The sequence below is a fragment of the Phocoena phocoena genome, chromosome 3 (assembly GCF_963924675.1).
Source record: "Phocoena phocoena chromosome 3, mPhoPho1.1, whole genome shotgun sequence".
In the NCBI taxonomy this organism is placed as follows: domain Eukaryota; kingdom Metazoa; phylum Chordata; class Mammalia; order Artiodactyla; family Phocoenidae; genus Phocoena; species Phocoena phocoena.
Genome location: NC_089221.1, coordinates 16,517,786 through 16,534,812, shown reverse-complemented (window position 1 = coordinate 16,534,812; position 17,027 = coordinate 16,517,786). Strand labels below are relative to the sequence as shown.

Below are 17,027 nucleotides of genomic sequence, written 5' to 3'. Positions count from 1 at the left end.
AGAGAGAGCAATTACTGAATAAAAATAACATGGAAAGGCACAAGATCATTTACCATGTATACTAAGATTCTATGAGTTATGACCTTTGTTAATCTTATTTAGATAAGAGTGCATTGTTTTCTAAATAATAAACTGACTCTTTCTATGTGATTGAATTATATCATGAATAGCAAGGCAAAACTTTAGACTATTAGTCAAAGATTTCTAAATACATTTTGAACCATATCTTTTAAAATTTCTCCCAAGTGTTTTTTACTCCTATAGGGAATGCCAGTTTTCATAAAATAACAGGTAGACAAAAGTTTGTGTATTATAATTATTATTCAAAGATGATAATACCTAGTTATTTATGGATTATTGACTCTCAGTTGTCAGAACTCTTAAAGGTGATTCTACATGTTATATGTCTTCAGGATTGATGGTTGCATGTTGTTTTGTTTTTTGTTTTGTTAGAATTAGTGTTTAGAGTAAGTTTTGTCTGATATCTTTTGTTATTTTAGGATAATTTAATATATTTCCTCCCATGGTTAATCATATTATCCTAAAAATGTGATGGAACATAAAGGTATTATATTTAGGATTAAAGTTTCAAAGGTACATGTAAATATTTATGTTAAACACAAATACTAATAAAATATTTGAGCATTAAATGCACACTGAGCTCTTTAGAATATGTTTTCTACTCTAAAAAAAAACCCAGGTCCCAAAGACCTTTGTTTCCTTGAAATTATTTAATTCCTGGTAACTCTATTTTTATATACTTAGTGATCTTTATTGTCAGAGACATCCAATGCTCATTGAGTTCGTCTCAATTTATCATAATATCTCTGTTTTTTCTAATTTCTTCTTTTAGTAATCTTATAATTATCTCACTAGGATATCATATACACACACATACATACACACTCAGTAGTTTTATTTTCCAAATTGCTGGTATTTTTTATCTTATTAGACAGGCTCTTTATTCATTCATTTTATTCATTTGCCTATCAATGGACCCTCAGGTTGTTTCCATATCTTGGCCATTGAGAATAATGCTGTAATGAACATAAGAATACAGACATCTCTTTGAGATCATAATTTGAATTCTTTTGGATATATACCCTGAAGTGGGATTTCTGGATCATATTGTAGTTCTATTTTTAATCTTCTGAGGGACCTCCATACTGTTTTACATAGTTGCTACACCATTTTACATTCCTACCAACAGTGTACAAGGATTCCAATTTCTCCACAACCTTGCCAACACTTTTTATCTTTTGTTCTTTGACAATAGCCAGCCTAACAGGTATGAGGTGGTCTCTCACTATAGTGTTAATTTGTGTTTTCCTGATAATTAATGATGTTGAGCATCTTTTCATATACCTGTTGGCTATATGTATGTCTTCTCTGGAGATATGTCTGCTCAAATACTTTGCCCATTTTTAAATTTGGGTTATTCATTGTCTTTGTTTTGTTTTGCTATTGACTTGTAGGAGTTACTTATGTATTTTGGAAATTAAGCCCTTATCAGATATATGGTTTGCAAATATTTTCATACATCCTATATGTTGCCTTTTAATTCTGTTGATTGTCTCCTTTGCTGTGCAGAAGATTTTTTTAGTTTGATGTAGTCCCACTAATCTACTCTTGCTTTTATTTTCTATGCTTTGTGTCATATTCAAGAAATTTTTGCCAAGACCAGTGTCAAGAAGGCTTTTCCCCATGTTTTCTTATAGGAATTTTACATTTTCAGGTTTTACATCTAAGTTTTTAACTCATTTTAAGTTGATTTTTGTGTATAGTAACATAGGTATCCAATTTCATTTTTTCCATGTATGTATCTACTTTTCCCATTACTATTTGGTGAAGAAACTCAGTTCCCCATATTCTTACTCTTGGCACCCTCATGAGAGACCAATTGACCTTATATGCATGGGTTTAATTCTGAACTCTCTGTCTTGTTTTATTGGTCTATATATCTATATTTATGCCAACACCATACTGTTTAATTACTGTAGCTTTGTAATATATTTTGAAATCAGGAAGTATAAAGCCTTCAGTTTTGTTCTTTTTTCTCATGATTGTTTTATATATGTTGGGTATTTTGTAGTTTCATAAAAATTTTAAGATAATAGTTTTCTATTTCTGTGAAAAAGTACCATTGGAATTGTGATTAGACTAGCATAGCATTAAATTTGTAGATTTCTTTGGGTAGTATGGACATTTTGACAATATTAAGCCTAGCCTTATAATCCTTTAGTACAGGATGTCTTTCCATTATTCATGTCTCCTTTAATTAATTTTGTTTTATCAATGTTTTGTAGTTTTCACTACACAGTGATTTTATCTCCTTAAGTTTATTCCTAACTATTTTATTATTTTCAATGCTATTGTAAATAGGATTGTTTTCTGAATTTCCTTTATGGATTGTTCATCATTAGTGTATAGGAACACAACTGGTTTTTGTGTGTTGATTTTGCAAACTGCCAATTTTACTGAATCTGTTTCTTCATTTTAACAGGGTTTTTATTTGTTTATTTGGTTTTGTTTTTGTCTTATGGAGTCTCTAGGATTTTCTACCTATAAGGTCATGTTATCTGCAAACAGAGATAATTCTACTTCTCCCTTTCTCATTGTATTCCTTTTACTTTTTCTTCCTTATTCATTTGGCTAGAACTTCCAGTACAATGTTGAATAGAAGTAGGTGAGAATGGGCTCCTTGTCTTCTTCTGGATCTTTGAAGAAAACTTTTTATTTTTTTAACGTTGAGTGATATTAGCTCTGAGCTTTTCATATATGCTTCTATTATTTTGAGGTATCTTCCTTCTATACCTAGTTTGTTTTGGTATATATTCAATAATAATGGAATATTATTCAACCTTGAAAAAGAATAGAATTCTACTATATGTGACATGCATGAGCCTGGAGAACTTTATTCTAAGTAAAACAAGTCAGTCACAGAAGGACAAGTACTGTATGATTCCACTTATATGAGGTTTACAAAATAGTCAAACTTGCAGAAGCATATAATTCAGTAGTGGTTGTAAAGAGCAAAGAGAATAGAGGAAATGGGGAGTTGTTGTTCAATGGTTGTAAAAATTCAGTTATGCTAGAAGATTAAATTCTAGAGACCTGCTGTACCACATAGTGACTATGGTTAACAATGCAGTGTTGTGCACATCCAAATATGTTAATAAGATTGATCTCACATTAAATATTTTTCACCACAAAAAACAAAATAAAACAAAAACATGCAAAGAAACTTTGGAAAGCATTGATGTATTTATCACCTTGATTTTGGTGATGATATTGCCAGTGTTTGCCTTTGTCCAAACTCATGAAATTGTACACATTAAATATATACAATTCTTTGTATATCAAGTGTACCTCAATAAAGCTATCTAAAAAAAGAGACTCACTGTAGTTATTCTCCTGGAATTTAGAGTACTTTTAAGTATCTGGCTATTCATTCAGTCCTTGGACATTCTGCAGAAATATTCTAAACCTCCCTTGATTTATAAATAAATATTATCTATCAGCTATTTTGTAGTGCTTAGTAGACATTTCATTTTGAATACTTTGGTATTATACATTTTAATAGTTTGAATCAGTTTGGGCATTTTATAGTCTTCATTATACACTTTTTAGGATATCCACTATACTTAGAATTATCCTTCTGAGTTGTATAATAGCATCTTAAATTCATGTCTAATTATTATTTCTAAAATATAATCCTCTTTGATAAGGCTTTTTTTTTTAGAGGAGTTTTAGATTTACAACAAAATTGGGAAGGAGATGCAGAGATTCCCCATGTATCTTCTGCCCCTGCACTTAAATAGCATCCCCCATTGTCAACGTCAATCACCAAAATTGTACTTTTCTTTTAACCAAGGATGAACTTATATTGACACATAATAATCACCTAAAGTCCATAGTTTAACTTAGGGTTTAATCTTGGTATTATATATTTTATGGGTTTGGACAAATGTATAATGTAGAATGACCACCATTATAGTATCACACAGAATATTTTCACTGTCTTGAACATCCTCTTTGTTCTGCCTATTCATCTCTCCCCACCCCACCCCTGGAAACCACTTGTATTTTTATTGGCTCCATAGTTTTTTGTTTTTTTTTCCAGAATGTCATATAATTGGAATCATAGAGTATGTAGCCTTTTCAGATTGGCCTCTTTCATTTAGTAATGTGCACTTACTGTTTCTCCATGTCTTTACATGCCTTGGTAGCTCATTTCTTTTTCTTTTTAACAATAATGTTTCCTTGTGTAGATGTGCCACAGTTTATTTATCTATTCACCAACTGATGAACATCTTGGTGGCTTCCAAGTTTTGGCCGTGATAAATAAAGCTGCTATAGTAGTCTTGTGTAGGTTTTTATGTCAAAAGAAATTTTCAGCTCCTTTGGGTAAAAAACAAGGAGCGTGATTACTGGATGGTATGGTATCCTCTAGGAGGATGAGATGAGAATTTGAATATGACAAGTGATTCATCTTGAACACTGGCCATAACAACAATAATTTATTTCTTTATAAAATAAGATGTGGAGATAAAAATACATTTAAATACATTATTCCAAGAATAAATGTTTATCATGATTTTTGTTTATTTGTTTGGATTTTTGTTTTGTTATGGCTTTCGTTTTAATTTCCCCAAACATTATGCAAATTGAACAGGATGACAAGAACTAAAATGGTCTTTTGTATTTTGCAAATCACTGACAACTACAGTGCAGTTGTATATGAATTATCTATTGCTGTATTGCAAATCAATCCAATTTAGCAGCTTAAAACAACCAATATTTATTATCTCACTATTTCTGGAGATCAGGAATCTAGGTTTGACTTAGCTGGAGGCTTCAGGTTCAGGTTCATGAGATCTCAGTGTAGGTAGCAGCAGAAGTTATGGTCTTATTCAAAGGCTTGCCTAGGGGGAGGCAGCGATGGTTTTTGCTTCCAGCTCACTAACATGATTGTTGTCAGTTTTCAGTCACTTGTCATATGGTCCACTAGGTAGAGCTTCAATACAACCTGGTAGCTGGATTCCCCCAGGGGAACAATCTAAGGGAAAGTGAGAAAGAGTACCCATGATAGAAGCCATGGTCCTTTCATAACCTAATCTTGAAAGTGACACCTCATTAGTTTTGCTATGTTCAATTTATTAGAAGTGAGTCACTATACCTACCCAACATTTGAGGAAAAGGAATTACTTAAGGGTATGAATATCAAAAAGTAGGAAACATCAGGGGCCACCTCAGAGACTGCATACTAAAGGTTTTTTCACAGTTTACAATTCATAAATTCTCAACTATATGGAAAGTGTATAAAATGTTAAAGTACTAATCTTAATATACCCCATTTTGTCTAATGGGGCAAGGGGAAAAGTTACTATACTTGTAATACTTGGTGTATCAACAAGTATCAATTCTTCCTTTGCACTTGATCTTCTTCTTCCAGGGATACTCTTCCTCTTGTAAGACTCTACCAAAATGTTTTCTGGGCCATGAATTTTTATGGCCCACTGGTACAGGTTTTTGCAACTTTCTTTGTGAAAACAATGTGCTTTGTAATACTACTATCATAATAGTTCTCTGATTTACTTATTTATCTCTGTGTGCTGACTTTTTTTTTGTTTTTCTACAAGTGTCATCGTCCTAGTTTTAGCTAGTTGAAAGTCCTTTGTGAGGCTTACTGAATTATGGGAAATTATATAGTTTAGCTGGAATTTATAGACTTTAGAAACCAGGAACTTGACTTCCTAGACTACCTCAAAAAGTTTTAGGTGACATGTTCTAATTTATTTTGCAACATTTCTATATATTTTTCCATCAGAATAATGTTCTATTTTGTATGTAACTGCCTAGGAACATCATAATATTTTTAAGGATTCTAAAAATTATTATGGCCCTTAGATTAGTTATTTCAACATGAATTTTGGAAATATGGCCATTGTCAGAAGCCCCTTTTAGTGTTTCACAGCCTTGCCATCAAAAAGGGACTGACGTTCTTTCCTAGTTCCAGTTTGAATATTTCGGGGAGCATACTCTTTTTGTGAATCATTGTGAATCAGCTGCCTATCCTTTTACCCTTCAACTGTGAAGGGCAAGGTGGAGTCCTGTAAAAACGTGGGTTTCATGCTCTTCCCAGGTCAATTAGCTTTGTCAGGAGGGATAGAGCCTTTAGCAGTATGACAGATCCTGATAAAAGCACGTGATTCAGCTCAGCGGATCATGTGTTTCACAGAAGAAGGTGCTCTACCTATGAAATGTTATGTTGGTGAGGGCTGTTGAACTAAAAAAATAACATTTGAAGTCAAGTAGTGTAAATATATTTATAGAAGAGGACTGGGAAATATCTCTGTTGAATAATGAATAAACACAAACACACACACACACACACGCACGTCGATGTTCAGTAGCAACATACAGCACTTTAAAACATACAATTGTACCTTTAGAAGCAAATTAGAATATTCCATACACTTACCGGATGCACTAACCTAAAAAAACTTATTATCATAACACAACTAAACAACTATTACCTCAGAGAAATTATTTTTATAGACGTTTTATATTCACTTATCCATGTAGTCTAATTGTATTTATGTATAATGTTAAATCACCATTAATTTAATCGTGGTTGAAAATCTTTATAAAATGACATTTTAATTAAAGATTTCTGTTATTTATATAGTTATTTGAGATTTGCTATATAAATAACTTGCTGCAATAGATATGATTCTAACTTGACAATAAAATAATTGATAACAACATGTCCATTATGCTTAATGTCTAATTCATAAGTGTCTATAGGGAAATGTGAACATTTGTGAAAGAGATATAAGCATAAATAGATGTATGGTCTAAATATTTTAATGTCTCTTTCTAATAAGAGTATTATTTTATGAACATTATTATCATTAAATAGGTTTAATATGAAATATTTTTCAGAGCACTATCAGCTGTATGTTCCTGAGTCAGCCCAAGTTGGTTCAGCTGTTGGGAAAATCAAGGCAAATGATGCAGACACTGGTTCAAATGCGGACATGACATACTCCATCATTAATGGTGACGGTGTTGGGATATTCTCTATCTCCACTGACAAAGAGACCAGAGAAGGGATCCTTTCCTTAAAGAAGGTAAAAATTATATATATATATATATATATATATATATATATATATATATATATATATATACTGTTAGTGATTTAGGCAATCATTCATTTTTCCACGAATGGAAATTTGGCAGAGGTATGAATAATGTATATTGTCATGTCATTAAAATGATCAAATATTTCCTCTTTAATATGTAATTACATTTTAATCATGATTATGTCTAACTGTTTAAATCCTCTCTTAAGAAATGTATTTTAGTAGGGTGGGATGATTGGTTATAGAATGTACTATGAATGTGTCACCCCATCTTTGTTTTCAGATAACATATTTATCATGAATGCCTGTTCTATTAATGTCATTACTCTATGCTGTACTAATCAAAGTAGCATTAAGAGACCTTCTAACTAATGTAAAAAACTTCATCATGTTGGCTAACAATATTTAGGAGACGAGTTTGCTTGACGGTCATGGATCTTTTAGTGAAGCCATTAACCTTCTTCCCCATTCTTTTTTATTCCTAAGAATTTGTCATTGGACTAAATCTATTGCTTTTTGCTTTTAAGAGACAATTATTGCAAATATACTAACATTTAGGTCCCTAGGCCCTTCCCTCCATATTTTGATTCAGAAAGGATGGAGTGGGGGTAAAGAATTGGCCTTTTTAACAAGTACTCCAGATGATTCTACTGTGTAATATGTTCAGAGCACAGGCTGAGAAATTTTATTCTGATGTGCTATTGTAATATCGAGGTGAACCAATCAATCTATCTTTCACTCTATCAATCATCTATTTATCTGTTTGAATCTAGCTATCTTTCATCTATCATCTAGCTATCTATCTAATCATCTATTTGTGTGTTTTGTATACACTTTTCACACTGTGTAAAATCTCATTTATTCTTCTAATAATCACAATTTTATATTGATTTAAAATTGAGGATTAATATGCCTTGTGTATGTTACAAAAGGGGCCTGCAAAGTAGAGCTTAAAGTGTGTAAATACTTAAGAAGTAGTCATCACTGGTCTATATAAAATATTGATTCTTCACCTAAAATATCTCATTTTCAACTTTCTGAAATTGTCAAACTTGGATCAAAAATGTGTTAATAAAAATAGTCAACTTACATGTCTTCTTTTAACAAATATGTGAGCTTTGAGTGTCTCTTATGTGCCCATAACTGTGCTCTACAAGAGTCCTGAGAGCCTTAGCAGAACCAAAGTCACTGTCTTCTTGCATAGAGCTTCCAATCTATGGAAGTGGAGAGATACCAATCAAATATCATATGCATTCTTAGATAGGTAATAAAACTGTTCTATGAAGGAGAGTTATACAGTGCTGTTGGGAAAACAAAATCTAGGGTGTTTGGTGCTGTCTGATAGTCAGCAGTGATTGAACAGAGAACTGAAAGAAACTTAGGAGGTAGTTAGGTAAAAAGCATTACAGGAAGAGGAAAGAAAACACAACAAGAACCTGAATGGAGTAGAACATGGTACAGTAAGGACCTAAAAACCTTCATTGATCCTGGAGCAGAGAGTGAGGGAGTTAGTGCATAGGTGAGCACACAGGGCCTTGTTAAATTTTACCCAATGGAGAGCCATTGAAGCTATCTAAGCAGGAAGTGATAAGGTCTCATTTGATGTCAGTATTTCTAATTAATTGTTACTAGAAACTACACAAGGACAAGACTATTTTTTAACTCATCACTGCATTCCCAATGTCTAGCATGTTTTCTGACATTGCATAGGCATTCAATAAGCATTAGAGTAATTAATGGATATACTATGGATTAAAAAATGAAGTGAGGATTGTCTGCTTTTCATTCCTTGGATGTCTTCTTCACTCAGGTAAATCCAGGTAAGCAGATGAATAACTCTTTCTGAAAGATGAGTCTTGAACCCTAGGGAACACCAGTATTTAAGAAACAAGCAGAAGGCAGGAAAGAAATAGAGTCTTTGAAGAAAATATCAAAAAACAGAGGTTAATTTTATCATTGAAAATTCCCAAAGGATGCTGAACAGGAGGAAGATAGTCATTAAAAATATGAAGGATTCTAGAACTGAAACACAATTTAGGATTATAAAGATTCATTCGATTTGGCAAAAGGGGGCAGGGTTCTCACAGCAGTTTTCAGCTCTCCATCCTCATCCGCATCATCATTATCATCACAATAGATAGTAACAGCAAATAACATTTGTTAAGTGTTTCCTCCGTGTCAGGATGAGTTTTAAGAACTTTTCCCAAATATTTATTGAGCTGGTACACCTATTATCATTCCTTTCAATCTAACTGGAATATTATGATATAGGGAATATTATTATTCTCACTAATAAAACAAACTGAATCACAGAGAAAAAGAATTGTATCCATGTAGAAACTGATTGACAGAAAATTGAACTCAGGAATCTGTCTTTTCAGAGTCTGAAAATTTACCAATTTTACATACTTGAATGAAATATATATATTTATTATTTGTTAAAATAAAGAGAAGAACAAATTTAGTATGGTGGAGAGAAAATTGGAGGCAAGGAAATGGGAGAAAAAATTAAAAGGATAAAAAAGAAAAAAACAGCACTATCCCCTTTAAGAAGCTTTGTAGTAAAGCCAGGGAGAAACTTTAAAAGGCAAATAAATGAGAACATCATAAAATGGAGATTTTAATTGTAAGTTGGGAGACTGAAAGTGTGTTTATAGCAGATGGATAAAAGGTCAATAGAGACAAGAAACTGGGGATACTAAAGAGAGGGTAATTGAATTCAAAAGATGCTCTGAGGTAGAAACGGCCCTGTTTAGGATCTCGATCACAGGTGGAAAGAAAGAACCTATGATAATATTCCTCCTTATTTGACAAAATCAAACAGGAGGGAGAAATAAATGTTTGCAGATAAGTTTGCAACGATTTAGCTGGAATATGTGTGGGGTGTGGGTAGCAGGGGGATCCTTGCCTATTGAGAACTATTGTCCTTATAAAGTAGGAATTTATATCATGTTTACAAATGTGAGGGTAGTGGTGGATGATGTGAATACACACATAATCCAAAATACAACTATAGATTGTGGGGTTAAGGACAATGGGGATCTTACCACCCTGCATGGCCTCAATTAATTTGATGCTGTTTGTGAAAAATGAAGGCAAAATTGTATATGTGCATATGTGTGCACATATATGTAGTTAACATTCTCTATTTTATATTGCATACACATATACACATACGCAATAGGTATTTTCAAGGTAAGTGTTTCAATTACGTAAATGGTAATGACTATGTACTGAAAATAACCTTGATAATGAGTCCAAATTATCTTTCTATTTTTTTCCTGAATTTATTTTCTAATGTAGTCTACACTTCCTCTAAAATGTATTAATGTTTGCATTGATCTATTTTCTTAATCCTTCAGATTAGGATTATCAATTTTAGAGTTATTCCATTGCTGTATATTTTATGTTATAAATAATTACAGTTTGGAAACTAAATTGTATAACTCTGTGGATTTTAACCTTTAAGAGGCACTCATTCAGATGGCAGGGAACAGAAAAAGAAGTCCTTTCAAACCTGTTCCTTATTTAATCTCTGAGGCAGCTCACTTTAGCCAGCAAGGCAGAACAGCTAATCTTCCCAAAGATCAAAATCAGCACTGCTCTATAAATCAGCTTGCAGGAGCATCTGCACATTCCTGTCCATATCATGCCTTCATCAGAAAATTGCCAAGTTGAATTCACCAGTCCATGGTGTGGTACGTTGTAAATACACTTTGATAACTTTCATTTATTGTTTAATGGAGCCTGACTGGGTGGAAAGGGGAAAAAAAGATATGGATGAATGCAACTTGATGTGCTCTTTCCTCTGACATAAACCCTGTAGCTAGAGATAGGCTTCATAGCAGTCTCTCTCAGATTCTCTTCTTGTGGTCCATATGCTAATTTGCTTTCTTTATAATAAGCAGTTGTTCCATTTTTCTTTTTAATTCAAGGCTCCAATCCTTTTTGCTTTCCTGACTCTCAGCAAATACTGTCTGTAGTATCACTTTTCTTCTTCAAGTGTATTTAACTGCAAATACAATGCCTAATATTTTAAGCCAAAATTCTTAAACATGGTTTTTTTAGTCAATGAAGCGTGGTGGAAAATATAATCTTTACAGTCAGATGAAATATAAATTTTGGTCTTGCCATTTAAGAGATCTATGAATTATCTCAAGTCTTTTAATCTTTAGTTTTCTTATTTTAACGTTTTACGAAGTGATAATTACAAAGAGATAAAATAAGGTAAAATAGTATTCTAGGCTGTGTCTGGCTAATAAGTACAATACTACCTCAATATCTTTTGGAAATCCAAAAAAGGGGATATATGTGTATGTATAGATGATTCATGCTGTATAGTAGAAACTAACACAATATTGTAAAGCAACTATACTCCAATAAAAATTAATTTTTAAAAATAAAAACAAAAGTTACCATAAAAAAGTACAATAATACCTCAATACCTACATTTCTTGTCTTCCTTTCTTTTTCTATTTGCACCAAATTTTAATTACACTTTCTAGACCTCTCCATGTGGTTATTTTACTGCCCTCCTTTATTTCATGTTATCCAAATCACCTATAATCACACAAAGAATGACACATCCTTTGTATATTTTTTTGAATGATGTCAATATTTTCTTATTGAAGTATAGTTGATTTACAATGTTGTGTTAATTTCAGGTGTACAGCACAGTGATTCCTATATCTATCTATCTATCTCCTTTTCCAGACTTTTTTCCCTTATAGGTTATTACAAAATATTGAGTATAATTCCCTGTGCTATAAAGTAGGTCCTTGTTGGTTACCTGTTATATATAGTAGTGTGTATATGTTAATTCCATCCTCCTAATTTATCCCTCCCCACGTCCCTCCCCCTTTGGTATCACATGCACATGCTGCCACTCATGGCTCTTGGTGATCTACTTCCCCTTCTGTCTTCTGTAAAATATTTTTATCAAAGTTCAAGTTTAATTTTGTCTTTGCAGTGCAACATTTCCAGGGATGTTTCAGTCACAAATACTTTCTTTGAATTATCTTCTCTGTTTTATGTATCAAGGTAGGCATTTCACTAACTTTTCACTGTAGAAAACACAGCAATTCCATATCCCTCTTAAATCTGCTAGATCTAATAGAGTAGAAAGAACTTATTCTAATTATTCATTATGAATGTACTGATAATTTCCATTAATGTGTATCTGTGTGTGCTACAAGTGTATGTCTGTCCACAGTAGTTGTTAAACATTTTTGCAACTGGGTACCTTGTATTTTTAAAATTTTTATACTGCAGTGTGTAAAAGATCTTTATACCACTTTATTTAACAAAGGATCAGAGATGGATGGTGAGAGTAAACATAAAACGTTATATAAGTATTTTTAAAGTTTAAATTAATCCTAAGAGAAAATATATGAAATGTTTCCAGCTATAACCATACTAGGTCCATTCCAAATAGCCACATTTTAAATTTTTTAGTGGATTGCATTTATTGAATTTTTCTTTATCATTTCTTTGACTTGCGTTGAGTGGCAGAATAAGAATCAGGACTTTCTTTGCTATTGGGTTGTAAAGTTTGGGGACTGTGAACCACAATGTGCAGTAAAAAAATAAGGCATCCCAACTTATTATAAATGCACACACAGGCAAACACATGTGCACACTTTGTATATAAGAAGAAATAGGTTTCTAATGCTAATGAACTATTTACAAAAACTAAACATTCATTAGAGATTTTATTACTTAAAAAATCAGCCAAGCTACTATTTTTATTCTTATAAGATTCTAACATCTGGAAAGTGGTTCTCCTGCTTAGCCAGAAGCTGAAGAGGAAAGTCCAACTTTCAATTCAGTGAAATCTATCACTATATTTATAATACCTTTTGACAGAGGACTGCTTTGGGCAAACTTTTGTTCTGACTCTTCATCTATAGGCATGACCATGGAGTGATAGATCCACTGAAACTATTTGGAACTAAACCCAAAACAAATTCTATAAAAATGAATAAAGAATCTGATGGTGTTCCTCCAATATTTCTCTCTAAACATTAATATTATGTTAATAAACTCCAGGAGAACACCTTTGCCTTAGGCTCATCTACTTCTTGTCTTAAACACTGAACTGTTAATCCGAATTTGCAGTTTTCAAAAAAAAGAAAAGGAAACTTGGCATAGTTCTGAAATTTTGTTAAATGGGATAAACTATGTTCAAATTGTAAACACTCACCCCCCCACACACCAAATATCTTGGTGAGACCAGATTTATGGAGTAAATAATGGTGAACATTATCAAAGACTGGAGCCTATTCTTTCCAAGAGTCTTCAAGTAACTCAAAAGGGAATAACTCTTTACACAGTTCTTTTTTTCAGCTTGATTGTTTTAATCATCTGTTCAATCCAAATGATTATTGTAAGAATCCAGCCCAAAAAACCTACAAGCATGGGCAGTTGAAATTTTAATATAGTATAGATGGAAAAAACTATTTATTATGCTCATAAGCAATCTCTGGCTCTATAATCACCCTTATCAAGTTCCTACTGTGCCTCATGTTTATGGAGTTATTCTGTATCCATTTTTGTTTTGTTTTGTTTTAAGACAGGAGAAGGGTATGTTTTGTGTTATGTAAACTCGCAGCCAGACATTTCATGTTTTTGCCTTCTTGGTACTCTGATAACCTGAGTACATTTTCTTTTAATTTTTTTCCTCCACCTTTTCATCAAAACCAGGTTTTAGATGAATAAATCTCACTGTTCTTGGTATATTGTTTTTGATAGACTATTTTAGGTAATAAAACAATCTGCTGGTAACTATGGAAGGTGAAAACCACAGACAGAGTTCTAACTAGTTTCCCAGGAGCAAAATATTACTATGAAATTACTGGAATATCTCTTTACAATGTATGAATGGTAAGTATTTGGAAAGCTTTACCAGGATTTACAGTAAGAGGAAAAATAACAATTATAATCCTAATCCAATCTCTATGTACTATTGTAGTTTTAATACAAAACAAAGAATTAACATACTTTATATTGTATACAAAATCCTGCAATCTCCAAGAATAAATAGTGTAATTTCTTCCCAGTTTTTCTATACTTGCAATTTAGCACTGCCATGTTTTCTTCATAAATGAGGTTGTTAAAAATATTTCCATCTACATTAATTCATCTGCTTCTAAATTCCTGTCCCAACCTGAAATAATGCTTCTCTTTCCTTAGTGACTCAAAATGGGTCCTATCCATCCATCTGCCTGAAAAACAAGTCCTCCAAAATGATTATCCTTCTCTTGGGGTAGTTAAATATACATGAGATAATCATAAACATGAAACCATGAGTTCACATAAACAGCCTGTACACTTGCAGTAGGTAGGTGAGTGTTAAGATAAATGACATCTAACTTGCCAGGGGACCTGCTAAAAATGGAAAAAGAGATGCCTGTCATATTGGATGCACAGCTTGATAATAATATCAAGTAGAGGTGGCCAAAAATATCCCCACAAATTTCATTGAGAGTCTTTCTGACTCTCAATGAACCTTAGTCATTATAAAGTCTACGAGATGCAGCAGATTGAGTCTAAAAAATTACACTGACCTCAAAGAAGTAGTAAACCTGCCAAGGGTGTTGCTTTCCATGAGCAAAATGCCTGGATTCTGACAGTCCATGTTCCTCTGCGCCAAGGGGACCACACCTGTGCACCTAATTTTTTTTTTAAATTTATTTATTTTATATTTATTTTTGGCTGCGTTAGGTCTTTGTTGCTGCACACAGGCTTTTTCTAGTTGTGGCAAGAGGAGGCTACTCTTCGTTGCAGTGTGTGGGCTTCTCATTGCGGTGGCTTCTCTTGTTGCCGAGCACTGGCTCTAGGCGTGCGGGCTTCAGTAGTTGCAGCACATGGGCTCAGTAGTTGTTGTGCACCTAATTCTTGATAGGCAGAAAGTGTGTACCATTTCTAGAACAGATGATTTAAATTTGGATGAGACTTCTTGAATTAGCCCAAAACATTCTTATTTACTAATGTTAAGGAGAGAGGAGTCAAGGAAAGAAGTACAATAAATCTGTGGGTCCAACTGAAAGTAATACAATCTGCCAAACAAGATGGATGTTAGTTACTTTGGTAATTCATTTCTAGTTTTAATTCCCTGAGAAGGAAATGAATCCCACTTGGTGGGTTATAAACTTCAGATCAATTATCCCTTCTTTAAAGTATATAAATCTAAAATACATAATATCTGCACCATATATAAATGTATATGTATCATATATATGGTTCATATTTAAGAATTTTAGTTTTAACATTATTTAAAATTTTATTTTGTCTTATAAACACTTGTAAAATATTGTAATGACCCAGTCTCATCCATGGCCCTGAGAAGTATTCTAGGTTCTTAGTATCTGGTTTGGAAATTAAATGTTTGTTTTTCCTTCTATGTAATCTCCAGTCTTTGGGAAGGCCAATTTTCTAAGACAATTCAGAAAAAATAAGGGAAATAATCATCAGTAAGACTGATCTTCTCTTTATAAGATCCCGTTAAGGATACTCTACAAATTCTCCTTGGCTCTTAGGGTAAAGGAAAATATCTGAGTTCCTCCATAGGGAATGATCATACTTTGATCCTGCCAAGAAAGAAGGCTGCAAGATTGAAGCAGGCTACTGAAAAATCAGTGGCAGAAATAGGGATGAAAAAATATCTATTGTTTCTTTTCATAGGTCTTAATCTATAGGTAATTCACAATGCTCAAAATAAAGGCTGATATCTGTAGCACCGGCACTAGCATCAATATGGAGACTTTTGATGTGGCTAATCCTAAATCTAAGCTCATTTTATGTCACAGAGCCTATGTGCATCATGTTTAACACTTTCAAAACTTTCAGTTCTTACCTAAAAAGGTACTTCCTCTTGCAAAGATTACCTACCTGCTCACACACTTCTGTATCTATGTTTGTATCCTTATTATTTTCATAATACCTACTATGTCTTATAACACTAAATGTACAGTGCTATAAATGTCTATAAATCTTATAATAGACCATGTATTCCCTGGGACAAAACACTAGACTGACCTTATTTTTATTCATTATTGTATGCTAAGCCAAATTCATGACTCTAGACATATATGATTAATAGAAAAAAAAATTGGCTGGGTGATTTAAAAAATAAGAAAAAAATAAAAAATTATGACAAACTATTAATGTAAATTCAAAGCTAAAAAGTAAAACTAAAAATGAACAGAATACTGTAATAAAAAATAAAGTTGATCAAAACATAATAATAAAGGGAATAAAAAACAAAACTAATACATGAAATGGTATTAGCAGCAAAAGAGAAATTAAAAAATAATACAATTAAAACAACAAAAATGAAATTCAAAAGTCTATAAAATCTTCTGCTAAAATTTCAAGAAAATATTGTTGCACTGAAAATGTAAACATTTATCCAATTTTAAAATAAGATACCAAGTTTAAAACCAGCAAGGTGAAAATAAGATGATAATAGATAAAAATCAATGATATGAGATAAATTGTTTAAATGCAAAATAAAAAATGTATTTTTTAAATTTCTCAAATTAGTAGCAAATATTTTAAAAATTAATAATTTAAGCTGAAGAGGAGATAGAAAGAAGTTACCAGAAGAGACTAAGAATGAGTCTGCAAAAATCAATATTTGTTTGACTGTGGGAAATTTCCTTTTGTTGCTAGTTATCATCATATTTATGGCTCTGAAAAATCACAATTGATTCAGACTTGAGTTTCCATGGTTTCTGCTTTAGGTGTCACTGTTAAGATAAACTTCATAGTTTCTTTATAAATGGAAGTGGATTGACCTAAACCTATTCATGTTTGTTTGTTTGTTTCAAAAAAAGGAAAAGAAAATATTTGTTTAACAAGTGATGGTAGTCATAA

General features: G+C 32.4%; 1 protein-coding gene across 2 annotated transcripts in view; it reads left to right on the top strand.

Moving 5' to 3' along the window:
• The window catches only part of CDH18 (cadherin 18), a 330,861-nt gene that overhangs the window by 210,099 nt on the left and 103,735 nt on the right, over positions 1 to 17,027 (top strand). For both annotated transcript variants that reach the window (XM_065874393.1, XM_065874394.1), the window contains one exon: positions 6,949 to 7,136. In XM_065874393.1, coding sequence (XP_065730465.1) covers positions 6,949 to 7,136 — 188 coding nt within the window. The remainder of the gene's footprint in view (positions 1 to 6,948; positions 7,137 to 17,027) is intronic.